At 41.5% G+C, this 26617-nt stretch overlaps 1 protein-coding gene across 1 annotated transcript in view; it reads left to right on the forward strand.

The window, feature by feature from the left end:
• The first annotated feature begins 3587 nt into the window (after positions 1 to 3587).
• PPA1 (inorganic pyrophosphatase 1) overlaps positions 3588 to 26617 on the forward strand; it is a 34501-nt gene continuing 11471 nt past the window's right edge. The window contains exons 1-6 of the mRNA XM_025850310.2: positions 3588 to 3779; positions 6621 to 6679; positions 20228 to 20281; positions 21136 to 21255; positions 23210 to 23296; positions 23782 to 23908. Of these exons, the coding sequence (XP_025706095.1) occupies positions 3716 to 3779; positions 6621 to 6679; positions 20228 to 20281; positions 21136 to 21255; positions 23210 to 23296; positions 23782 to 23908 (511 nt within the window). The 5' untranslated portion in view covers positions 3588 to 3715. The remainder of the gene's footprint in view (positions 3780 to 6620; positions 6680 to 20227; positions 20282 to 21135; positions 21256 to 23209; positions 23297 to 23781; positions 23909 to 26617) is intronic.

A 26617-nucleotide genomic window follows, 5' to 3' on the forward strand; every position in this document is an offset into this window, starting at 1 on the left:
TTTCAAGCAATCAGTCCCTCGTCTTCTACTCCATCCAACCAACGACCAGTTCCATTGATCCTACCTTAAACATGGCTCCATCATTGCTCTTCTCTTTTGCCGCCTACATCCAGGGACCGGTCAGCATCTTTAACCTTGGCCACTGTGGCAGCCTCCTCCTGGGTCTCCTGCCTTTAGTCTTGCTAAAACTTCAATCCAGGCTCCGAGCCACTACCAGAGCCATTTTCTAAAGCAATTCTAATTGTGCCCCTTTCCTGCTAAAAACTCTTAAGTTGCCCATTGCTTTTAGGGAAAAGTTCAAACCCTACATCATGCCTTCCGAGGCCCTCCACCAATTAACCCTGACCTACTTCTCTGGTCTCATCTCTTAATAATCCCTTTCTGGTTTCTGCCTTATCCTCTTCATCTTATTAACTCCTTCTCTGCTTTCTGGTCATAGGTTAAGTCTCACTCCCTTGAGGTGGCTCTCGGTTCCCATAATGCGATGCCCTGTACCTACTTTACCACTCTACTTATCCGCATTTATTGTAATTATTTGCTGAAGTCTGCCTTCCCTTTGGACTATAACTTCTTTGAGGGCCAAGACCATGTCTTTCTTTCTTCTTCTTTTTTTAAAAGATTTTATTTATTTATTTCGGAGAGAGAAACAGAGAGAGTGAGAGAGAGCACATGAGCGGGGGGAGAAGCAGACTCCCCACTAAGCAGGCAGCCCGATGCAGGGCTTGATCCTGGGACTCCCAGATCATGACCTGAGCCACAGGCAGACACTTAACCGACTGAGCCACCCACGTGCCCCAAGACCATGTCTTTCTAAGTGTTACATCCCTACCACCTAGCAGAGACAATGACCCCAATAAGTGTCAAATAGAACTTAGCTGTAGATTTGAAAGTTTTCATGTTGCAGGAGCTGTAGGTGGTAGTTGATACCAAATACATACATGAGATAATCTAGGGAGAGGGTACCTGGTACCTCTAGAGACAGAGAACATGAGAAGTCAGAAAGACAATGCTGACTAAGATGAAGCGAGGAAGACAAGGCTAAGGGGCAGAATGAGAAATGGGTGGCCAGAGAAGTAGCAGAAACGTCAGAAGAGAATGCGGTCATGAGCCAAAGAAGAGAGACCATCAGAAAACTGGAGGCACCCAGCAGGGTCAACCATAGCAAAGACGACAAGATTGAAAAGAAGTGCCACTGGAGTTGTTACAGAGCAAGAAAGAGAATGCCTGGCAGCAGCTGGGTTTATCCTTTGTGAAACTACTATACTTAAGAAGGTATTGTCTGCCTCCTTTGCATTAATTCCTCTATCCATTAGCCTGGCAAAGATTCATTAAACATCTCCTCTAGGCCAGGTACTGTGCGAGGCCCCAGGGAGATAGAGAAACAGAACAACATCTACTTGAGCCTATGGATCTCACCACCCCTGCCTGCAAGGGAAGGTTCCAAAGCACTGACTTGTGGCCCAGCAAAGCCAGGGTGTGGCTTGTTTTGGAGATGATATTAACTGGTTTTCCTAACATACTTGATGAAACAAAAATTGGTGTGCAAGTCCAGAGGTCAGCAAGACTTTGTTATCTTGCTCTGAGTTGGCAGGAGGCAAAAGGGAAAGTGCCTGTAGTACACAATTGCATCATGTCCATCTGTTCATAAGTCAGCCACAGACAAGATTCTGGGCTCAAAGGCAGAAAACTGATAGAGCAACTCAATCCAAAGAGCATCCCCTTAACAAACTCCCTGAACTTAATCCTACGTAGTGTTCACTCTGCAGAGATTCCTTTAACTTCCAGTAATACATTGTATTACTGACTAAATTCCTGCTCTACTCTTTTTTTGCCTGCCCTGTGTTCCAAGTTCCAACTGCAGTAAAACAGTGTGGTGTACTGTTCAAAAGGTCAATGAGTCATGGCCTTCTGAAAATTAATGGGAGTCTGAATGGAGACAAGGGAGGAACATGCTAACTCATTAGGAAATTATCTTACTAAGTTTTCATTAAATACAGGGGGTCATCTCATTTTCCATAGTAGACATTGCTTTGAAATAAAAAAGTTTAAATCAAAATGTCTTTAAAGCATATTATCTTTGGCGTGTCTGGGTGGCTCAGCTGGTTAAGTGTACAACTCTTGATTTCAGCTCAGGTCATGATCTCAGGGTCCCGGGATCCAGCCCTGTGGTGGGCTCTGCGCTCAGTGGGGAGTCTGCTTGAGGATTTTCTCTCTCTCTCTGCCCCCCACACCCCTCTCTCTCTCAAAAATAAATAAATCTTAAAAAAAAAAAAGCATATTTTCTTTAATGCCCCAGAAAAATGAGATCTTTTAAAGGAACCCAGCCCATCAAACTAGGCATTCTTTGAAATATTCATTATTATATAATCAAATTAGTGAATAATCAGTTCCTAATTTATAATTTGGATTTTGAAATACACTTTTTTTTTAAGATTTTATTTGTTTATTTATGAGAGAGAGCGAGAGAGAGCAAGAGCCAGGGGGAAGGGTAGAGGGAGAAGGAGAGTCCCTGCTGAGTGGGGAGCTGGATTCCAGGACCCCGGGATCATGACCTGAGCTGAAGGCAAATGCTTACCCGACAGAGCCACTCAGACACCCCTGAAATACGCTTAAAAAATATATATATATGTATATATGCGTGTGTGTACATACACATACATACATACATACAGGATTGGGGAAGTAACTGATTCAATTAACCGACCACAGCCTCAATCAGACTTTAGCTGTTGGGGTCTGGCCTGACTCAATAGAACAGAAGTTGATAAACAAGCTCTAAGGAACTTATGCCTGAGAGAAATGTGCTCAAGGGACTCTGAGTGCATGCCTGGACCTTCCCAAAGCTTACAACTGAAAAGTCCCTGGGGACCCGGGGTGGATTGAGCAAGGAGGGGGGCAGAGTGAATCCTTCACTGCGGAGGGTAGAAATAACAAGTCATACTTCCACAGTGCTTACAACAAGCCAGGCTCTTCCTCCGACTCTTGACATGCATCGACCCAGTTAATCGTCCCAACAACCCATAATAGTTACTATTACTATCTCCATGTCCCAAGATGAGAAACTGAGTCGGAAAGGTTAGCAGCAATTTGCCCGCTGTCCTACACTAGAAAGTGGCAGAGCTGGTTACTCACCTGGTGGCCATTGTGGGGACAGGGGTTCAGTAATATGATTCAACTTCGCTTAAACAGGCACATCTTTAAGATCAAAGGCAGGGCCTGCCTGATTAAGCATGTGACTTTGGAACTCCTTTTGCGAGAAGGTATTACTCTGGGTGGGGGTCAGAGTTCCCCGGGTGCACGGTGGGGGAGGGGTCGCCGGGCAATTCCCAGCTGGCGCAAGCTGAGAACTTGGGCCTTTACTGACCTCTGTCAGAGTCCCACAGCACTCGGAGCGGTGGCAGAACACCCGCCGAGCCAGAGCTCGCCGCCAGCCACGTGGGCCAGCCTGGAAGCCAGGAGGCGGTCCCGCGAGGCGGGGCCGAGAAAGGCTGGCTGGGGCGAGAGGACGCGCGGGCCGGGCGGAGTGCGCCTGCGCGCGGAGTGGGCCGGGCGGGGGTGGGGTGGCCTCTTAAAGCCGTTCCCCGCCCCGCTCGCTGCGCCAGTCTCCGCGGTGCGCAGGCGCGGAGGTTTCTCCTTGTCAGTCGGCGCCGCGTGCGGGCTAGCGGCTCTGTGGTGGCGGCGGCGGCGGCCGAGGCGGCGGCTAGTCATCGGCACCATGAACGGCTTCAGCAGCGAGGAGCGCGCCGCGCCCTTCACCCTCGAGTACCGAGTCTTCCTCAGTGAGTGTCGGCGGCCCACGGCCCCTCCCCGCCCGCCAGCCCATTCATTCCCGGGCCTCGCTTCGCCTCCTGCCCCGGCGCCTGCGGCCCGCGCTCCGCCCCTCGTCCCGGGCGCGGGCCGGGTTCCTCGGGTTCCTCGGGCTGCCCGGGGCCTGGGCCGGGCCGGCCTCCGGTTTCACACGTCGCGCTCGCAGGCGGGACGGCGGGGCTCGGCGTTCCTCTTTGACACGCGCGGTGGGACCCGACCCCGGGCCGGGCTAGTTCTGCAGGTGTCCTGCTCGGGCGGGCACCGTCTGATGGGGAAAGGAAGCCACTGAGTCACCCTAGAAAGGTGTCTGGGGGTAAACTGATCCTCGTAAGAGGATTGCTTGATTTGGAGGAACTGGGGCAGGGTGGATGACTCCCTAAGGACCTTAATTCCTGAACTGTAGCTCAGCTTGTGGGCACCAAGCAGGGTCAAATCCAGCCCCGCGTTCTGCAGACGGGGAAACTGAGGCCGGGCTCAGGAGCCGTCAGTGGAGGACCGAACCCCTCGCCAGGGTACGCTCCTGCCCCTCCCGCCGGGGTGTCCCCGGTAGCACAGATGCTGGGAAGGCGCCTTGTGAAACAGAAAGCTGTTCCGTTCAAGTCAAACAGGTGACGTCAGTCTGGGAAGCACGAGTGAGAAAGTGCCAAGTTTTTGCCCCTGGGCAGGGAATCGGCATCTGAGGGGGACGCACCCCAGGTCCGCGCCTTGAAGCTGCGCTTAGAGCCCAGCACGCTGCGGGCTGGCTGAGCCCCGCTTTCCCTGGCGCATGACCTTCTGTCTTGCAGGTGGAGGAAAGCTACCTTGGGTTTATCTTTATCTCTACCCATCCCCTCCCCAAGCCACGAGGAAAAGATGATTGGAGACAACGGAGGCGTTCGAAAATGTGCCACCAAAGGCATTTCTAATTTAACTGTAAAGAACACTTTTACTCGGAAGGCAACGGGCAGGTGCAGCACTTTGCGTGTGGTGTGTGAAGGGCAGGAAAGAGCAGGATAGAGGGGACGAGTGGAAATCCGAAGAGAAAGAACAAAGCCCCTAGCAAAAAGTAACCTTCTGTGGGAGGAAAATGAAAGTGAACTCAAGTTTACACATGTAGCTGAAGGTTACCATGCAAAACCCAGGAAGGATGGGACTCCCCATTTTCTTTAACTTCGGAGTTAAATGAGGGCAGTGTGGGAACTTTTGACGAATAATTCACTAAATTATTTTTCCTAGATTTAGCGTTGGCTCCAGAATTTATCTGTAGGAGGGATTTAGAGAGGTGACCCTAGAGTTTGAAGGTGGAGGGATGATTGGGGAATTGTCTTCAAGCAGTATTCAAACAGCAGTTTTTACTTAGGTTATGTAATGGTAGTATTTGATGGCCATTATGGAAGACCATAGCCACTCCTTGACTTTGGCACTGGCTAAAGTAACTTTTTATCAGGTAGAACTCTCTGGGACGTAGGAAATAATAATTAGAAACAACTATGCAATAACATAATTTTAAGGGTTTTTAAATTTTTTTTAAAGGTTTTATTTATTTATTTGACAGAGAGACAGCGAGAGAGGGAACACAAGCAGGGGGAGTGGGAGAGGGAGAAGCAGGCTTCCCGTGGAGCGCGGAGCACGGACCCTGGGATCATGACCTGAGCCGAAGGCAGACGCTCAATGACTGAGCCACCCAGGCGCCCCTTAAGGGTTTTTTTTAAAATCATAGATTTCTTAGCACTCTTCCTTAGTAGAGGATTTTTTACCTCTGTAATGTTATATTTGTCAGTCTCTTTAAAACTGATAGTGGAGGGGCACCTGGGTGGCTCGGTTAGTTAAGCGTCTACCTTCTGCTCCGGTGGTTGTGATTCTGGGGGTTCTGGGATCAAGCCACATGGGGAGCTCTGTGGGGAGCCTGCTTCTTCCTCTCCGTCTTCCTGCTGCTCCCCCTGCTTGTGCTCGCTCGTGCGCGCGCTCTCTCTCTCTCTCTCTGTCAAATAGATAGATAAAATCTTAAAAAAAAAACTGATAGTGGATATGATTGCAAAGTCACAGCTGACTCTGAAGGGATCATAGTGGGACAGGGGATGGTCACTGCTCAGTTTTTGCTATTCCACCTTGGTTTTTAAATGTGAAGGGATATAGTATGGACTGACCCTTAGGTTTCTTAAAGAATAGTAAGGAAGTTCTGAAATTACTTTTTGGATATGGCAGTTAGGTCTCTAGAATATAGAAATTACCGGTGAAAGTGTTGTTGCAACTAGATCATCCTTGAGAAATATAATAATCTAAGATGGCTCTGTCTTCCTGGAACATTACTTAAGACAACAGGGTTTTATAATTCAGCAAGTTGGTCCCCCCCTTCTCCCCAGCCCAACTATTTCATTAGTTCTTTAAACCGTTAACTGAGGTAAGATCAGTCCAAAACAATTTGATCCCCTTTTATTTACCAGGCACTGCTAGACTCTGGGGATACAAAATGATATAAGGCAGCCCCTGCCCTCATTGCAGAGGTATCTGTTAGACACCTAAGGAAAGCATAGGATGAAAACTTAACCCAATCTTGGAGGGGTCAGGAAGGTAAAGTATACAACCAGTTTTTCTGGTTTGGGAATAAAAAATGGCTATGTCACTATTCTGGTGAACGGTGTCGATAATGGGGGGAAGCTCTGCAAATGAGGGAGCGGGGGGCGGATATGGGAAATCTCTACCTTTTTTTCAATTGTATTGTAAACCTAAAATTACTCTAAAAAATTAAATATTTTTTAAAATGTGTACTTAATGCATCTGGAATTAGAGTTAACAAAAAAATTAGTAATAACTTTTTCTAATTCATTTTGCAGAAAATGAAAAAGGACAATATATATCTCCATTTCATGATGTTCCAATTTATGCAGATAAGGTAAGATGTCCTCATTTAAATGTAGTCTCTTTACTCAGATCAGTTAGTTCCACATGAATTTTCATATATATCTTAATAAATGCTTAAAATACCTTATCGTGCTGTGAGTTAAAGGTACATTGACTAAATAAGAAGTCAGTCTTAAATCCAGATTATTTAGCTAAAGAAGCAACTATAAATTGGGGAAGGAGTAGAGGAAGAGACACAAATGTTTTAAAGCTGCCTTGGTTTAGGGGCGTCTGGGTGGCTCAGTTGATTAGGCAGCTGGCTCTTGGTTTCCGCTCAGGTCATGATCTCAGGATCCTAGGATCGAGCCCCTCCTCATGCGTCTGCACTCAGCGGGGACCCTGCTTCCGGATTCTCTCTCTCTCTAAGTAAATGAATCTTTAAAAAATTAATAATAAAGTTGCCTTGGTTTAAAGAAAGAAATCACATTCGTCTTTTTGTATGTGTATTTGGAACTAAAATCTTAGTACTTCATAAGTGGTTTTAAAATTAACCAGGTAGGGGCGCCTGGGTGGCTCAGTTGTTAAGCGGCTACCTTCGACTCAGGTCATGATCCCAGGGTCCTGGGATCGAGCCCTGAATTGGGCTCCCTGCTCAGCAGGAAGCCTGCTTCTCCCTCTCCCACTCACCCTGCTTGTGTTCCCTCTCTCTCTGTGTCTCTCTCTGTCAAATAAATAAATAAAATCTTTAAATAAATAAATAAATAAAATTAACCAGGTAGCCAGCACAAAATTTGGGTTGTGGGATATTAAACAGCAAGAATAAACTAGAGTATTCAGTGACTACAGGGAAATTCAGTACTTTTAATGGATTGGTAGAGTTAAGACTCATAGTGTTAATAAAGGTTAAGTCTACAGACTTTTTTTGAGAGAGAGAGAGCGGGTGTACAAGCGGGAGAGGGCGGAAAGAGACGGAGTGAGAGAGAGAATCTTAAGTAGACTCCACGCCTAGTGTGGAGCCCAATGTGGGGCTCCATCTCACGACCCTGAGATCATGACCTGAGCCAAAATCAAGAGTCGGATACTTAACCAACTGAGCCACCCAGGCACCCTAAGTCTACAGACTTTTAAAAAGAGAGATCTTTTTATGCACACCAGTAAACTGAAGAAACCTCACAAATTGATAGGTTTACCACAAATTGGTAAGAATCTTACATTGCTAGGGAAAAATGTCTATAGCTATATATTCCAAAGTCCTTGTGATCCTTTGGAAGTAGAATTGCTGGTGACTCTTTCTGTTTTTATTTTCATTTTTGCCTTTTTATATTTTCTAATCTTTTTACAAAGAGCGTGCATTATTTGTTCAAATTTAACTAGTTACTATTTTTTTAATTCATAGCTTGTTTTAGCCGCCTTCCCAATAGGAGAAGTTTGTACTGTATTTAGGAACCAACACAAGGACAAATGTCTGCTGCTTTTTTATACCTTTAAGAATTCTTTTTGGGGCATCCAGCTGGCTCAATCTGTGGAGCATGTAACTCTTGATCTCAGGTTGTGAGTTCGAGCCCCACATTAGGTATAGAGATTTTTTTTTTTTAATCACCTCATGATGATGGAGTTTAAAGTAAACTCTGCAGAGCTAGGGGTCCCTGCCGAGCATGGCCCCCACACCCCAGAGGGTGGGCCACTGACTGCCTAGCCCTCACTCTAGCGGAAGCCTTCTGCTGCTGCTCAGCCCCGGGATCCCGGACGTTCCACACTTAGAACAAACTGCAACCCAGACCCCAGCTAGAGAGCCTGGGATCCCAAAGCCGCACACTGCCAGTAGAGGAGGGAGCAGAGAATTGGCAGCAACATCCAGAGCCTGAGTGGGAAGTTGGAGGGGCAGGCTATTGTGTTTTTTTTTGCTGTGGTGGTGGTGGTGTTATTTTATTAAATTTGTCCTTTTCTTTTCCTACTTATTTTGATGGACACCATCCTAAGCTGCCCTGGCCTATGCGCCTGTCAGGTGTGTCTGGTGGGGAGGTGCCCTGGCCCCTCCAAGACTTCAGGGTTTCCGTTTGGGTCTAGTTTAGACCAGACTCACGTGTTGCTTCTGAGGAGCCTGTCTGAGCTGGCCTCCAACTGGGGACAGTGGAGCGAATGGCCAGAGGCCAGTTACGTGCCACAGTTACAGGAGGGACCTCTAATTAGAGGTATGTGTTCTCCTGTGGGATTCTCAAAGTTGTGTTTATTCAGAAACTAATTTGTTACATCTGATTTCCTGGCAGTTGATATGAACTGCAGGATCCTTCCTTCCTCTTGAATTGGCATCATTTGGTTGGCTTGATTATCTGTTTGGTGTATAATTAATATATATATCTATATATATCTCAAAGTCTTTACAGTAACCTCTCACACCATTTTGAGTAGTTAAGGGGTATAAAATAATGACTGAAAGTTTATTGATGGTAACTTGACATATAGATGTGCTAGGGAAGAAAAATATTTTCTTGACATAGAGCTGGTTTTTTGTGTTTCTAAGTGTCTTGGTCCGTTTGGGCTGCTGTAACAAAATACTGAAGATTGGATAGCTTATCAACAGCAAAAATTTATTGCTCAAAGTCCCGGAGCTTGGAGGTCTGACATCAGGGTGCGAACATGGTTGGGTGAGGGACCCCTTCTGGTCATGGACTTCTAGCTATGTACTTATGTGGCAGAAGGGGCTAGGGATGTCTCTGGAGCCTCTTTCATAAGGCACTAACCCCATTCGTGAGGGTTCCAACCTCATGTCTTAAACACTTCCCAAAGGTCCCACCTACTGTACAATCACCATTGAGGGTTAGGAATTCAACAAATAAATTTGGGGGGGGGAACAAACATTCAAACCATAGCTGTAAGTAACTGGACAATATTCTAGCCAACAGTCAGATGCTTCTAGCAGTTGCGGTGCCGAGTTTTCCAAAATAGGAAACGGAGACTACATTTTGGCGCCGTGTAAAACATCTCCACTCAGATTATTCTGCGACTCCTTGAAGTTTTGTATGGGACTGGTTGTGGCGATTATCTGGGATTACTCAAATGAAGACTCAGCCTTTGTACCACTCTGGGCTGGCTCAAAAGCACAAGCTCTTGTAACAACTCTGGATTTCACCAGTGGTCCAGACCTCAGTGAACCTCAGCTCTTGAGATTCCTGTCTGAGAAGCAGGAAAGAGTTCTTTTGTTTTGTTTTTAAGGAAGTTTATACAACACACAAAAAAGGGTGTGGTACACAGAAATTATTTTGGATTATAGCCTAAATAAAAGATCTGATTAATTCCATTTTTTTTTTAAATTCCAGTGTGATTAAGTTTCTGTAAATACATTTTTATGTGTGTGGCTGTTGACTTTATCTCTACTATGGTCAGTCATTTGAGGGGTGATGATGAGGACTCTGTCAGCTCTACTAAGGAAAAATGCCCAAAGGTTTAGATTCTGCTCCAGGTCAGAACTTCTCAATGTGGACAGCTTTCGATTTAGTATATATGCCACTAGGTAATCAGCCAGTTCTGGGAATCCTTGTGACTCAAACACTCTGCTTGGATTATTTGCAAATCCTTTGAGTGGAAGAAGGCAAGGGCAAGGACCCGATGGATTTTGTCATTTGCTCTAGGTCTGTTTTGGGTCACATATAAAAATACCTGTAGCTCAGAGTATCTTCTGACATAAAACTTCTGAGATAAGAGAAGTTTTTGAAATCCAGAGCATAGCGTAAGCTGTGTGAAACACTGAGTAGATGAAGCTTTATCTAAATCTTAAAATGCTCAAATGTCATGACTTGATATTTACACTTAGGAGTTTGGTATTTTTCTGTTCTGTATCTTAAACTTTGATGTTAAATACTTGTTCTAACAATGTAGGCTTCTGTTTGTTTTCCAGGTGACCATTGGGAGGATATATAAATATGGAACTATGTTGCTTTTTTCCTCTGCAAAAAAAAAAGTCAAGCATATAATCAAATAGGTTGATGCTTCAGAAATTTAACAGAATATTTTTTGCAGTCGTCTATCATTCTTTTTTTTAAAAGGATTTTATTTATTTATTTGAAAGAGAGACTGCAAGAGAGCATAAGCAGGGGGTACGGCAGAGGGAGAGGGAGAAGCAGGCTCCCCCCTGAGCAGGGAGCCCGACAAGGGACTCTATCCCAGGACCCTGGGATCATGACCTGAGCTGAAGGCAGACACTTAACTGACCGAGCCACCCAGGCACCCTCTTTTTTTTCCTTTTTAAAGATTTTATTTTGAGGGGCCTGGGTGGCTTGGTCTTTAAGCATCTGCCTTTGGTTCAGGTCATAATCCCAGGGTCCAGGGATCGAGCCCCGAATCGGGCTCCCTGCTCAGCCCCGAAGCAGGCTCCCCAGCCTGCTTCTCCCTCTCCCACTCCCCCTGCTTGTGTTCCCTCTCTCGCTGTGTCTCTCTCTGTCAAATAAAGAAATAAAATCTTAAAAAAAAAAAGATTTTATTTTTAAGCAATCTCTACACCCAACATGGGGCTTGAACTCACAACCCCGAGATTAAGAGTCGCATGCTCTACCAATTGAGCCAGCCAGGTGCCCCTGCAGTTATATATCATTCTTAACTTTTTAGAGATACTATCTCATGGTACCTGAAATCTTTAGAGGGGATACACTCAAGTGGATGCTTTTTCGATTACTCACTTCCTTAACAGGGTTTGTTTTGTTTTGAATTTTCTGTTTCTTTTTATAGACAGTTCCTTGAATTTTTAAAATGTCACTGAATTAATAATTTAAACACTTCCCCAACTTTGTGTGTATATGGAATGGGTTTTTTGGATTTTTGTTTTGTTTATCTTTTGGTTTCATGTTTTCTAAACCAAAGTTAGAACTGGGAACAGATGAAAACTGATGACAATTAACTTAATCTGCATGTCATAACTGAGAGTAAACTATTTCTCCCCGCCTCAAATGAGCTTGCAGGTGACTACATTTTGAAAACAGATATTCTAACCATAATCTCTGTGGTGTGTCAACTTTGTCAAAAAGATAAAGTTGGGATGGGTGATTAAATATGCATATAACATACAGCCACAATGCCTGGCTTTATAGGAAAGTCTCAGTAAACAATAACCGAACAAATAGGATGATGATGTTGAGCACAATGACTGGTTATTTCTTTAGCCTTTCAGAGCTCTATTTTATAGAGTAAAAATCACTGAATTGGGAGTAAGGAATCTTTATTTTAGTCCTGGTTTTACCACTAACTGACCTTACGATATTGAGCAGGTTACTTCACTCCTGAGCAGTGTTAATCTTGGTGGGTGTTTTTAGATTACATTCTGCGTACGATTCTGTGTATATAGCTTATCGATGAAAACTCATTTAAGACCATTGTAGAGGCGCCTGGGTGGCTCAGTTGGTTAAGTGTCGGCCTTCAGCTCACATCATGATCCCAGAGTCCCGGGATTGAGCCCTGAATCGGGTTCCCTGCTCAGCAGGAGAGCCTGCTTCTCCCTCTGCCCCTAACTCTGCTTCCTGTCTCTCTCGCTGTCTCGCTCCCAAATAAATAAAATCTTAAAAAAAAAAAATCATTGTAAAAAAAAAAATGAAGGTCAAAAAATATTGTTATTGGGGCACCTGGGTGGCTCAGTCAGTTGACCATCCGACTCTTGATTTCGGCTTCGATCATGATCTCAGGGTCCTGGGATTGAGCCCCGCCCTGGGCTCCATGCTCAGGGGGGTGTCTCCTTGTCTCCCTTTCCCTCTACTCCCTCACAAGCACAGCAGCATGCTCTCTCTCTTTCTCAAATAAATAAATAAATAAATCTTTAAAAATATATATTGTTACTATTTGTTGACTCCTTCCTGTACCTTAGGTACTATGCTAAAGCCCTTTTGTGGATTATATCATCTAGCCATCATGTCATTCTCTGAGCTGGGTTCTTTTATTAGCCCCATTGTCCAGGATCAGCAACTAGAATTCATAAGTGGTGGTGGCGGGCTTGAAACCCAGGCATTCTGGCTCAGAACCTGTGGTCTTTTTTTTTTTTTTTAATTATTTGAGAGAGAGAGAGAGCATGCGGTGGGGTGAGGAGGACAGAGGGTGAGAGAGAAGCAGGCTCCCTGCTGAGCAGGGAGCCCTGGACCTGACCTGGGCCTAAGGCAGACAGTTTAATCGACTGAGCCACCCCGGCACCCCTCAGAAACCTGTGGTCTTAACCACCGTGCTATACTTCCTTGAGGGATTATGTATGTGGGGTGGATTTTACTTTGTGCCTTTTATATTTTCCAAATTTTCATCGCTTCTTGGCCTTTTGGCTAAGATCAAGTGTTATATTTTCCAAATTTTCTACAGTAAATATCTCTTTGATAATGCAGAAGAAAAGGCTTTATTTATTTATTTACGCTTAGAATTCAAAGGAAATGCATAAGAACTTTCTTCCTTTGGAAAGGCTCTACAGTCTTCTAGTCCAGGGATTTCCTGGTGACCTCCAGGCCCTGGAATGGCCACGGATGGGTTTCTGAGGTTCTGTGAACTCTGTGACACTAAGATTTAGTGTAAATATGCATTTTTCTTGGGAAAAGTTCTGTGGTCAAAATTGTTAGTCATTGAAAATCATAGAAAAGTTTGACAGCTGGAAATGCAGTCTTTTGCTTGATTTTTTAAAAATTTTTTACTGTTATGTTAATCACCATACATTACATCATTAGTTCTTGATGTCGTGTTCCATGATTCATTGTTTATTCATAACATCCAGTGCTCCACGCAGAATGTGCCCGCTTTAATACCCATCACCAGGCTAACCCATCCCCCCACACTCCTCCCCTCTAGAACCCTCAGTTTGTTTTTCAGAGTCCATCCTCTCTCATGGTTCGTCTCCCCCTCCAACTTACTCCCCTTCATTCATCCCCTCCTGCTACCTTCTTCTTTTTCTTTTTTCTTAACATATGTTGCGTTATTTGTTTCAGAGGTACAGGTCTGTGATTCAACAGTCTTGCACAATTCACAGCGCTCACCATAGCACATACCCTCCCCAATGTCTATCACCCAGCCACCCCATCCCTCCCGCCCCCCACCACTCCAGCAACCCTCAGTTTGTTTCCTGAGATTAAGAATTCCTCATATCAGTGAGGTCATATGATACATGTCTTTCTCTGATTGACTTATTTCACTCAGCATAACACCCTCCAGTTCCATTCACGTCGTTTTTTGCTTGATTTTATAAAGAGAAGAAAGTGAACAGATTATGGTTATAATATGTTTTTAAAATTTAGTTCTCTTAAAGCTTATCTGATTGGGGGTGGATAGGAGCTTATTCTTAGTTATGACACGTCAATTAAGTTTTTTTTTTTTAAGATTTTATTTATTTGACAGAGCACAAGCAGGGGGACTGGCATCCAGAGAGAGAAGGAGATGCAGGCTCCCCACTAAACAAGGAGCCCAAGCCCGATGCAGGGCTCGATCCCAGGACCCTGGGATCACCACCTGAGCCGAAGGCAGACGCTTAACTGAGCCACCCAGGAGCTCCTCAAATAGACTTTTATCATTTGTCAGTGAAATAATTAGGAATCCATTTGCTTTTTCTTTTAAAAAATTTTTAAAATTTTTTTCAGCTTTATTGAGGTAGGATTGACAAATAATCACGTATTTATGGTATACAATGTGATGTTTTGATGTATGTGTACATTGTGAAATGATTACCCCCAATCAAGCAAATTGACCTCTTCATCACTTCACATATTTACTTTTTGTGTGTGTGGCAAGAATACTTAAGATTACTCTTTTAGCAAATTTCATTAAACCATGCTGTACATTTAAGATCTCCAGAACTTAATCATCTCATAATGGAATGTTTGCACCCTTTGATCAGCATTTCCCCTTTTCCTCTAGCCCCTGGCAAACCATGATTCTACTCCGTTTTTATGAGTTTGACATTTTTAGATTCCACTTATAAGTGAGATCAAACAGTATTTGTCTTTCTCTGATTTATTTCAGTTAGCATAATGTCCTCCATGTTCATCCATGTAATCACACGTGGCAGGATTTCCTTCTTTTTTAAGGCTAAATAATATTTGTGTGTGTGTGTGTGTGTGTGTGTATTTATGTATATATGCCATATCCGTTGATGGACATTTGTTTCTGTGTCTTGGCTATTGTGAATAATGCTACAGTGAACATGGGAGTGCTCTTTAAGATTATGATTAATTTCTTTTGGATGTATACCCAGAAATGGGATTGCTGGATCGTATGGTAGTTCTATTTTTTGGGTTTTGAGGAACTGCCATACAGTTTTCCATAATGGCTGCACTAATTTATATTCCCACCAACAGTGCACAAGGAGGAATCCATTTATATTTAATAGCTTAGAGTATATATCTTGTAATCAAAAAACTGACTTTGAAGCCAAAACCTAAAACTAATGGTTAGGAGCCATTGTCACTTGGTGAGCACTTAATAAGGTATTATATCCTTAGAAATGATGAAATCTGGTACACCATTTTTTTTTTAAAGATTTATTTATTTGACAGAGAGAGACAGAGAGGGAACACAAGCAGGGGGAGTGGGAGAGGGAGAAACAAGCTCCCCGCTGAGCAGGGAGCCCAACATGGGGCTCGATCAGCTCCATCCCAGGACACTGGGATCACGACCTGAGCCGAAGGCAGATGCTTAATAACTGAGCCACCCAGGCGCCCCGGTACACCTTTTCAAAAGCACCTTTATGGAGCTGGAACATTTCCTTATTCATTATGTGAGCTCTTCTGATAGGGATTTTATACTCCAAAACTATTCTAGATACTAAAAAAAAAAAAAAAAGGCAAGCAGCCCTTGTTTTTTATTAGCCTCTTGCTTGATGCCTAATCTCTAGATATATTTAGAAAAAAATCCTCTCTACCACCACTGTTTTTCTGCAAATTTTATTGCAAAACAAAAATAAAAGTAAAGGATGATGGAATCAGAGTGATTTTCTATTTCTTCCTGTGTCTCGCATTTGTTTGACTCCTGAAGGTATCCAGAGAAACACATGATGGGTCAACTTGGAAATGCTAATTTAAGCTACTTACATAATTTTGCAATATAGCATGTCATGTTCAGTAGGCTTCAGATCCAGTGTTGGAAACAGATAAGTCATGGGGTGTTCAAAGGTCTCCCAGTAAAGACACATTTAACTTTACTACTAAGATTCAGTGATGGGATATAATTAAATTAAGAGCATGTTCCCTATATACACATACTTAACTGCCTTAGTAATAATAGCCTACCAAATAGCTATAGCCTGTTCATTAGTAAACAGCTCGTTAGACTACTAATTTGACCCACAAGCAAACTGACCAGTTTGGAGATGTAAGCTGTGATCACCATACTACTGTAATATTTCTGTTTAATCAATGAAATTAAAAGACTAATCATGATATAGGTTACATTTCTTCTATTCCTAAAATACTTTTATTTAAAATCTTTTTGATTTTAGGGACGCCTGGGTGGCTCAGTCGGTTAAGTGTCTGCCTTCAGATTAGGTCATGATCTCAGGGTCCTGGGATCGCGCTTCACCCACATCAGGCTCCCTGCTCAGCAGGGAGTCTGCTTCTCCTTCTCCCTCTGCCCCTCTAGCTTGTGTGCGCTCTCTCTCTCTCTCAAATAAATAAAGTCTTTTAAAAAAATAAAATCTTTTTGATTTAATGGAGTGATGTAATTAATTTTAGCCTTAAGCTTTCTAATCTCCTCAGGGTCTGGACACCTTTAACATTGACATTCTTATTGATGAAATGATTATAAACCTGGGAAGTAAGACTGACTGTTATGTCTCTGACTTTGGGAAGTCAGAGCTAAAGCTGTGGTTCACCTTTCCTCTGCCTCCCACAGGCTTGTCAAAATCGTACTAGGAATACTAACCTCTTTCTTCCTTCCTTCTGCTGAAACTATAAATAAGGAGCTGAGAGCTTGATACCAGAGCAGGGATTTAGAATCAGAGCATAGTAGAAGTGGGGAACAGAGTTCTGAGAAGCCCTAACAATGGGGATAATAAAACCACAGACCCAGGATTGAGCTAAGTCATAGTTGAAACCATTTGGGATTAGAGAAAAAAGGCATGAATTTGTAACTGGGTGGTACTAAATATCCTAAAATCTTGTCTCAGTATTTTATTTTATTTTTTAAAAGATTTTATTTATTTATTTGATGGAGAGAGAGATAGCAAGAGCAGGAACACAAGCAGGGGGAGTTGGAGAGGGAGAAGCAGGCTTCCCGCTGAGCAGGGACCCCGACACGGGGCTCAGTCCCAGGACCCTGGGATCATGACCTGAGCCGAAGGCAGACGCTTGACGACTGAGCCACCCAGGTGCCCCTTGTCTCAGTATTTTAAATGCATAAACATTGGCAATGTAAGAATGCATAATTTTTTCCAATTATTAATTGTAAAATCCCCATAAACATAAGATTGACCATCTTAAGCATTGCTGAGTGTACAGTTCAGTGGTGTTGAGTACATTCACGTTGTTGTGCAAACAACGCCACCCTTCATCTCCATCACTCTCTTCTTCAGCTGGCAAAACTGAAACGCCGTGCCCATTAAACACTAACTCCCCATCCTCCCCCCTCCCCCAGCCCCCTGGCAGCTACCTTCTACTTTTTCCCCCCCACCTTTCTACTTTCTGTCTCTCTGAATTTGACTCCTTTAGATACCTCATGTAAGTGGAATCATATTTGTCCTTTTGTGACTGGCTTATTTCACTTATCATGTCTTCAAGATTAGCAGTGAACAGAATAAAAGCTCTTTTAACTCCCTAAAAGTTGGATCTCCAAATCGGGTTGTTTCTGTGTGGAGACCTCAGGCTGGGGACAGCTGGGCGGGGGGCGGTCCACAAACCTGGGTGAGGGATCTTGTCTGTAAAATGAATGTTTAGCACATTCAAGTGTTCATTCAGGTTATAGCCCGTGTCAGAATTTTCTTCCCTTTTTTGGGTTGCTTCTACATTTTAGATATTGTGAGTAATGCTGCTATAACATGGGTATACAGTAATTCTATTTTTAATTTTTGGGGGAACTGCTGTTTTCTATAGTGGCCATACCATTTTACATTTTTACCAACAGTGCACAGGAGTTCCAATTAGAATGCATAATTTGACAGTAAAAGTGTTTCCAGCAATGGAGTAATTGGTTGGATTTCTTATATTGCCCTGAAAATCCTAAGGATCACTGGTCACCTGAACAACTCCCTGAATATCTAGGAGAAATCAACTATTCTTTAGTGGTAGTTTCTGCTAAAGAATGAAGCTCCCGTTTTATATCAAAATACTTAAATAACACCTCTGTTGCAGAGAATGACTAAAAGCTATAAGCTCATTGCTTTAAAAAAAAGTAGTTACTGTGACATCTCCAAACACTTGAAAATGTGCTAAACATTCATTTTACAGACAAGATCCCTCACCCAGGTTTGTGACCGCCCCCAAGTTGTCCCCAGCCTGAGGCCTCCACACAGAAACAACCCGATTGGGAGATCCAACTTTTAGGGAGTTAAAAAGAGCTTTTATTCTGTTCACCGCTAGTCTTCAGTGCCTGGAAAAGTAACAGAACAGTGGCACTCAAGGATTCATTATTTGTTGAAAGAAAATGAATGAATCGGCTCTGAGGCTCTTTACAGGATACTTCTTGCTGTTTTTTGGCCTAGCTAATTCCTAAAAAGCACTAAACCTTCAGGCATTTGGAATTCTTCTGTTTGCAGTAGAGTTATCTTACCGTTTTCGGAAAGATGTTTTCTTTCTCGTAATGTTGGTTCATTCTTTCTTTTCTTTCTCTGCTAGCTAGCTTCCCATTATAGTTAGGTAGGTTTGTAATATTAGGTAATGTGGTTGTTAAGGATCTGTACATACTTACTTAATTCAATTAAAATGTTCAATATAGTTACCAAATTTCGAATTCCTATATTTTAGCTCTATTTGCTACTTTTTTTCTTGCGGTAATTTATTCATTTGGTAATGTTTTCTTTAAAAAAAATAAACCAGTCTCCTTGTTTTTGCTTCTTACTCTTTCACGTGGTAACAGCACCACCTTGTGAACCTTTAGGATATTGCTGCTGAAAACAACGCCCTGCCTCGTTCGCAAACACAGAGATCTTCCATTTTAATACCTGAGGAGTGGTACAAGATAGACGTGAAGTTCTTGAAAACATATAGTGGGTAGAATGAAATTTAATCAAGGATTGGGTCTACCCATGAACAATGTGTTACTTTTTCTAAACCACACAGTTATTACTTTACAGGGATAGAGCACTTAGCTCAGTCCTGGATTTAAATATCTCCTTTTTTTGTCGGTTTTATGTTATATCAAGTAGGTGTTAAGAGTCTTGGAACAGAAACTTGTGAAACGATTTAGTCTCCCCCAGTTTGACCATGAACTTAAATAAGTGACAGAAGTTTTAGACTGTGAACTCTGTAGCTTTTCTGTTTGGTTAAAAGGAACAGCAGGGTAATTATTGGCTTGAAACCTTTAACTTACTCCCTTGCAACTTATCAGTCCCTGTTTTCTTTTTTTTTTTAAGATTTTATTTATTTATTTTATTTGACAGAGAGAGAGAGAGAGAGCGAGCACAAGCAGGGGGAGAGGCAGGCAGAGGGACAGGGAGAAGCAGGCTCCCTGGGGCTCACTCAGGAGCCCGACCTGGGGCTTGATCCAGGACCCTGGGATCATGACTTGAGCCAAAGGCAGACGCTTAACGACTGAGCCACCCAGGCACCCCTCAGTCCCTGTTTTTGATGCAAAGTAGCAGAGAAGTAGTCCTAAGAAGTGTGTAACTAAGTGATTTTCATTTGAAGTCCACTTTTAAAAATATACATTTTATAAAAGAATAATTGCTGATTTGGTTTCATGTATGCCTTTTGTGGAGGCTATAAACTGAAAAACCGCATTTAAAGTTTTATTCCTTGGTGAAAATAATTTTCTGACCATTTAGAGCTCAGTTTAAGGCTGTAAAATAATTACAGTAGAACTGCCATGAGTTAAAATATTTTTGGAACTTATGTGCTCTTCAATGTCAAACTTCTTGTCTTTTTGAGGAGTACTTGATTTTTTAAAAACAGCCAAGTTGGGAGAATAATGTGGTTACATAATCAAGCTGATTGATTTTGTATGAGACTAAAACTAAAGTATGACAAAGTAATTAAATGGACTTGGGGTTTGTCTTACAAACTGCCTCTGAAGTCAGAGTTCCAAAAACATCTTGAGCAATTGCAGCATCCCGAGGAAGTGAATAGTCTTTAGAGATGATTGCTTTGAAGATGGCCTTCCTCAGAGATACAAGTTCTGTTATGTTTAAAAACTGTTTCCTTTCTTTATAGGAACATTCTTACCCACCCCCCAACATTTTATTATGAAAAATTGATTACGTTTACTGAAACATACAAAAAAGTTGAAAGAATTACACCACCACCTTGATTCTGCAGTTATTTTGCGTATTCGCTTTATCTCTTCATTTATTAGTCGGTCTGATTTTTTTGATGAATTTTGTTGAAAGCCCATTGACTTCAAAGGTCCTATCCAATGAACAGTTTAACTTTGGAAGAACTAGGGCATGCTCACTGAAGGAGGAGAACCTGACCATCCTGTGACCATCTGCATTCTTTTTTTTTTTCAGGATGTGTTCCACATGGTAGTTGAAGTACCACGCTGGTCTAATGCAAAAATGGAGGTACGTTTCCCCTTACATTGATAATTAGATTTAGGATATTAATTTTGACGTAGCCACACTGATTTGCTCAAGAGTTCAACAGCTGAAGTTGAAGGTTTTCTTGCTAGTCCAGTCTGTTTTCCAGTTGGATCTCCTGTTGCCTGCCAATCTCCCATTTGGGCTCCAACTCAAACATTTACAGTTTGCAAATATGCTACGGACTTTCCTTCCCCATACCTTTGCTTCTGGCATTCTGGAAGCCTAGAATTACCTTTTTCTCCTGTCTTGTTCCCCTTAAGTCCATCATTGACTCCTCCACAGAGTCAACGGGCTTTCTTTAGTAACCCCAGCCACCTGTGATTTTATTGAAATTTCTGTTGCATTTTGTTAATTTCTTTCTGATGATACCTAATAGGTTTGGCTTTTTGTTGTAGATGTTTGTTACATACTTTATATCACTTAATTAAGCTTTTTGACAGTAACCACATTTTGTATATATTATATACTCAAATATTTGAATAATTTTAAGGTTTTAAAGGAAAGTTTAAGTTGGATAATATTTATTTTGCCCTTTAATAAAAACCTTCAAACATTTATCAATGTTAGGATTTATTCCAGGTAATTTTAGTTTTTGCTTTCTGGAATAAGTAAATGTTTTTTTGTTTGGTTTTTTCCCTTCTATATACCTCAAATAAGTTTTCCACTTAAAGGCTGATTATGTAAAAACTTTTAATCAAATCATAAAAATGTTGGAGTTAAAGTAAGTCATTAAAGTGGAATTAGGGGATGTGCATTCCATAACTCATTTCCTCAAATTCTTATTTGAATAGTATTTTATATCCAAATATAAAATGATTTGAAATTTTTTATTTCAGATAGCTACGAAGGACCCTTTAAACCCAATTAAACAAGATGTGAAAAAAGGAAAACTCCGTTATGTTGCAAATTTGTTCCCTTATAAAGGATATATCTGGAACTATGGTGCCATCCCCCAGGTATGTCTCTGTGTGACTGCTCAGAATGTACTTTTCATCTTATAAAAAATTAACCTACTACTATTAGTGAAAAACATTTAAACACATGCAGAAAGTTTTTGCTATAGTAGATTTTAACAACATAAGAGTAATTAATTTAATACTGCCTTGAGCAACTTATCTTCAAGATAAACTAAAAGATAAATGTTTACAGTGTTTAAATTCACATTTGAAAGTTTGTTCTTTTCTGAAATCTTTATTTTTCTATATGGTCTGGTTATAAACCACACGCATGGTTCCTTTGCAGAATGAGTGGCAAACCTATTATGGAGAGACTGTATAGCCTAGTGGTTGAAAGCACTGATTTTTGGCACCACTTCCCAAGTCTGCCATTTGCCAGCTCGCCTAACTTGCCCTTCTTCCTTGCCGACACCTATCTCCCCAAGATATTACTAGCACTTAGCTCTTATGGCTATTGAACCTAACACATGTAAGCTTTTATGTTGGGAGTCCTGATTTCTTCTTAATGCCAGTCTTTTTTGTGGTAAAGTAGTAAGTGGGGTTCTGTTTTCCTAAGCAGCCAACACTTTGAGGAGGGAGGATGTCCGCATTGTTTACCAGTTTATCCCCAGCACCATGCCAGTGTGTATAGTAGGTTCTTATTTAGTATTTGAATGAAGAGTCACTAGAATCATGTCTATTATGAGTAAATGATGGGTATTTAATTCTGGTTTAGCAGGCTAATGCCTGTGGTACTTAAGATTTTTACATGAAAAAATTCAATTTTACTTTTTTCCCTATTGATAAATTGTTTTTATTAACCATTAAGTCTATTGAGTGGGCTCTACTGTAAAACAATCTGTAAGTTACCAAAACATATATCAAACTCCTCGAGCTTGTTAGGTAATCACAGAGTCGTTTGTCTGCCTTAATTATAGCACTTCACTTTGTACTTCAGTTGATTTAGTAGTTAGCCTCAAAATATTATCCCTTTGGGAAAACACTGCTGAAAGACTTATTCTTCTGGAGGTTGGAGTCCGCTTTGTTGCATCCAGTCTTCCTTTATGCCCCTTCACTTTGATGTTTTTGCCTTTACTCCAGCTGAGTAGGCAAACAAATCTGACAATTAAGTTCTAGACGGCGGAGGGCGGGGGGGGGGGGGGGTGAGAACTAGAACATTAGCTACATTTTAAACTTGCAGTTGAGCACAGGCCAGCTGTTCCTTTGTGAGGTGCTTTACAAGGACTCAGGAAATAAAGCCAGCAATTGAAAGCTCCAGAAAATCCTGATTAAACTTTTCAGTCTTGGCTCCTGGGCAATGACGACACTTTTGCCACCAGAATATTTCATTTCCATGTTAGTACTATTGTCTACCTACCTTTGTTTTGGAAATTCATTCTAAGGAAAATCTAGTTAGTAGGAGATAGTGAGCATGAAGAGTTCATCAAACACACTTTACTTTTAATGTATTTTTTACATAAATATTTGGTTTTGCATTTGTGTTTGCATGTTGTCTCAGCTATTAGGTGGTTGGTTTTTGTTTGTTTTGTGCAGGATCATTATTGGTAGTGTGGCTGGCTCGGTAGAGCACGGGACTCTTGATCTCAGGGTAGGGAGTTCAAGCCCCCCACATTGGGTGTAGAGATTACTAAAAATAAAATAAATAAATAAATAAACTTTAAAAAAAGAAAGAAGATCATTCTCTGTTTTAAAGCTTAAAGTTAGTTTAATGTATGTAACATAGCATATTTAGCATAATAGAACCCCAGCATTTAATTACAATTATTGTGTCTAGTGAAGATTCTTAGATGTGAATAAAGAATTTCTTAAAGATGAGAAGAAAATAGCTGAAGATTCATATTTTTGCAGAAAGATTTATGGGATGTGACCTTTTAATGTCAAACACAATCCACGTTGTCAGTAGTATGTGTAGGAGTGATATACTCTCAGCCTTATTATTGTTATTACTCTTTAGACTTGGGAAGACCCAGGACACAATGACAAACACACTGGCTGTTGTGGTGACAATGACCCCATTGATGTGTGTGAAATTGGAAGTAAGGTAATGGGCTCTGAAATATTTTTCTGTAGTGTCAAGATGATAGTCATGAGGTATATAAAGTTCATCCTTTAAAAAGTACTGTGAATAAAATATATGAGTATTAGCAAAATAATGATGTTTCTTTGATAAATTAAAAGCTTCTAGTTCATCTAAGCATTTGTATACATTTAAATATGAGTTTGAAACATTATGGAGGATTTATTCTTTGGCACAATCAGTGACAGTTCAAAAAATATGAATTATCCTGAACCATGCTACTGCTTTTCTTAGGGCCTATAAGTAATAAGGGTACCTATTTTCAATTTTGATGGGACTGGCAGGGATTTGCTTGCTTAGCTTTTTTTAAAAATTGCTCAAAGGAACAATCTTAAGGTAAGTTTGCAGAAACTTGGCATTTTCCGTATTTCCTGTTATCTGCCAAGTAAAACTTTTCTTCCAAAGGTTCATTCTGTAGTATTGTCCTAACTGTGGTTATTGACTCTCAGGTATGTGCAAGAGGTGAAATAATTAGGGTGAAAGTTCTGGGCATACTGGCTATGATCGATGAAGGGGAAACTGACTGGAAAGTCATTGCCATTAATGTGGATGATCCTGATGCAGCCAATTACAATGGTAAGGAAATCTGAAGATCTGATCTATATCTAAATCTTATGCACCACCAAACTTAACCTATAATGACAGAATTGCCTTCAGTAAGCAATAAGGAATAATCCCATGCCTTCAAACTGTTCAAGAATGGAGAAGCAGAACATTCGACCAAAGCATTACTTCACATAGTGAACTTCCTAGTAAATAAACTTTCTCCTTCATTCCAGGAAAGAAAAAAACTGGTAGTTTGTGTTGACTGTTTTCTCTCTTTCTTCTATACATACTGGCATTCACTTGCTCTATTGATTTATTTAAAAATATTCTTTATTGAGATAGGATCTGCATACCATAAAATTTGCTGTTTTAAAGTATACAATTCTCTGATTTCTCATATATTCACTCAGTTGTGCAACTGTCACCACTATCTCATTCCAGAACATGTTCCCCACCCTAAGAGGAAGCCCCATAGCCATTAGCAGTCACTGCCTGTTCCCACTTCCCGCTGTCCCTGGCAACCATGAATCTATTGTGTGTCTTTATGGACTTGCCTGTTCTGAACATTTCGCACTAGTGGGATCCTATGATAATGTGTCTGTCTGGCTTCTTTCACGTAGCATCATGTTTTCAGGGCTCATTTACCTCGTAACACGTATTCCCCACCCCCACTTAACACAAAATTCACCATTTTAACAATTTTAAAGTGTACAGTTTGGTGGCATTTAGTACATTCACAAGGTTGCGTGACCATCACCACTGTCTAGTTTCAGGACATTTCATCACTCCAAAGGAAAACACTACCTCTAAGTGGTCACTCCCTAGTCCCTGCTCTTCCCAGGCCCTGGCAACCATTAATCTGCTGTCTGTCTCCATGGATTTCCCTATCCTGGATATTTCATAAACGTGGAATTTCATATACATGGGGCTTTTTGTGTCTGGTTTCTTTTACTTAGCATAATGCCTAGGTGCATCCATGTTATAGCACGTATCAGCCATCCTTCCTTTTTATTGGATGGATGAATTCTATCCATTGCATGGATCTATGCCACATTTTGTTTATCCATTCATCTGTTGATGGACATTTGGGTTGTTTTTCGCTATTAGGAATAATGCTGCTGCTATGAACATTCCTGAACAAGTTTATGTGGACATATGCTTTTAATCCTCTCAGATACAGATACTTAAGAGTGGAGCTGCTGAGTCATATGGGGACTCTCATGTTTAGCCTTTTCTGGAATGGCCAAACTCTTCCGAAGCAGCTGCACCATTTTACAGTCCTGCCACCGGCCATCAGTGTTCCGATTTCTCTACTTCCTTGCCCACTTGTTACCTTTTTTTTTTTTATAGCCATTGTAGTGGTATGTTTTATTGTTGGGTTGTAGGAGTTCTTTATGTATTCTGGATACTAGACCTTCAAGATACATGATTTACCTGTATTTTCTTCCATTTTGTAGATTGTCCAGACCTTTAAGATACATGATTTACCTATATTTTCTTCCATTTTGTAGATTGTCCTTTAATTTTCTTAATGAAAGCACTCAAGTTTTCCATTTTTGCGTAGTCTAATTTATCAATTTTTCTTCTGTTTCTTCTACTTTTGGTGTCATATCTAAGAAACCATTACCTCTAGTCCAAAGGTCACAAAGGTTTACACTTAACGTTTCTTTCTAAGAGTTTTATAAATTTAGCTCTCACATTTAGGGCCTTGGTCTGTTTTATGTTAATTTTTGTATATGGTATGAAGTGGGAGGTCAGCATCATTCTTTCGGATATGGACATCTACTTGTCCCAGCACCATTTGTTGAAAAGACTATTCTTTTCCCCCATTGAATTGTGTTGGCATTATTATTGAGAATCAGTTGGCCATAAATGTATGGGTTAGTGCTATAATTTGATTGAGTCCTTTTTGAAAAAGAAATGTTTATACCTTGTAACTCTTGTTATCATGACTATTTTTATATTAATCATGACTCTAGTTAATGATCGAATCCATTTTAGTTATTGACTTGGTCTTCTTTTGCCTGTCTGAAATGGGTCTCACTGGACTAAAATCAAGGTGTCAGCAGGATTGTGTTCCTTCTGGAGGCTCTAAGAAATATTTTTTCCTTGCATTTTCTAGCTTCTAAAGGCTGCCCACATTCCTTGATTCATGTCCCCACTTAAAAGGCAGCAATTCCAAGGCAAGTCTTTATCACGTCTTCTCCCTGACTCTTCTGCCCTCCTCTTCCACATAAAGACCTTGAAGATTAAGTCCAGCTAGATAACCCAGCATTATCTCCCAGTTTCAAGATCAGCTGATTAGTAACCTTAATTCCATCTGCAACCTTCATTCCCTCTTCCATGTAACATGACATACTCACAGGTTTTGGGAATTAGGATATGGACATCTTTGGGGACAGTCCTCTGCTCACCGCGAATGGTGACACTGTAATGGTGGATATATGATACTATGCATTTTTCAAAACCTGTAGAATTTTATAGTAGCAGAAGAAAGCCACACCCCTTCCAAAGTTGTCTACCTCCTAATCCACAGAAACTCTGAATAGGTTACTTTACAAGGCAGATGGATTTTCAGATATGATTAAGGTTAGGTCCCTGAGATGGAGTGAGTATCCTGTATTATCCAGATGGGTCCCGTTTAATCTCATGAGTCCTTGAAGGCAGAGAACCTTTCTCAGCTATAGCCAGAAGGAGATGTGATAGCAGAAGAGTCAGAGAGAGGCAGAAAGAGAGAAG

Source organism: Callorhinus ursinus, unplaced genomic scaffold (assembly GCF_003265705.2).
Source record: "Callorhinus ursinus isolate GAN/ISIS: 27379988/994484 unplaced genomic scaffold, GSC_fseal_2.0 scaffold31, whole genome shotgun sequence".
Classification (NCBI taxonomy): Eukaryota; Metazoa; Chordata; class Mammalia; order Carnivora; family Otariidae; genus Callorhinus; species Callorhinus ursinus.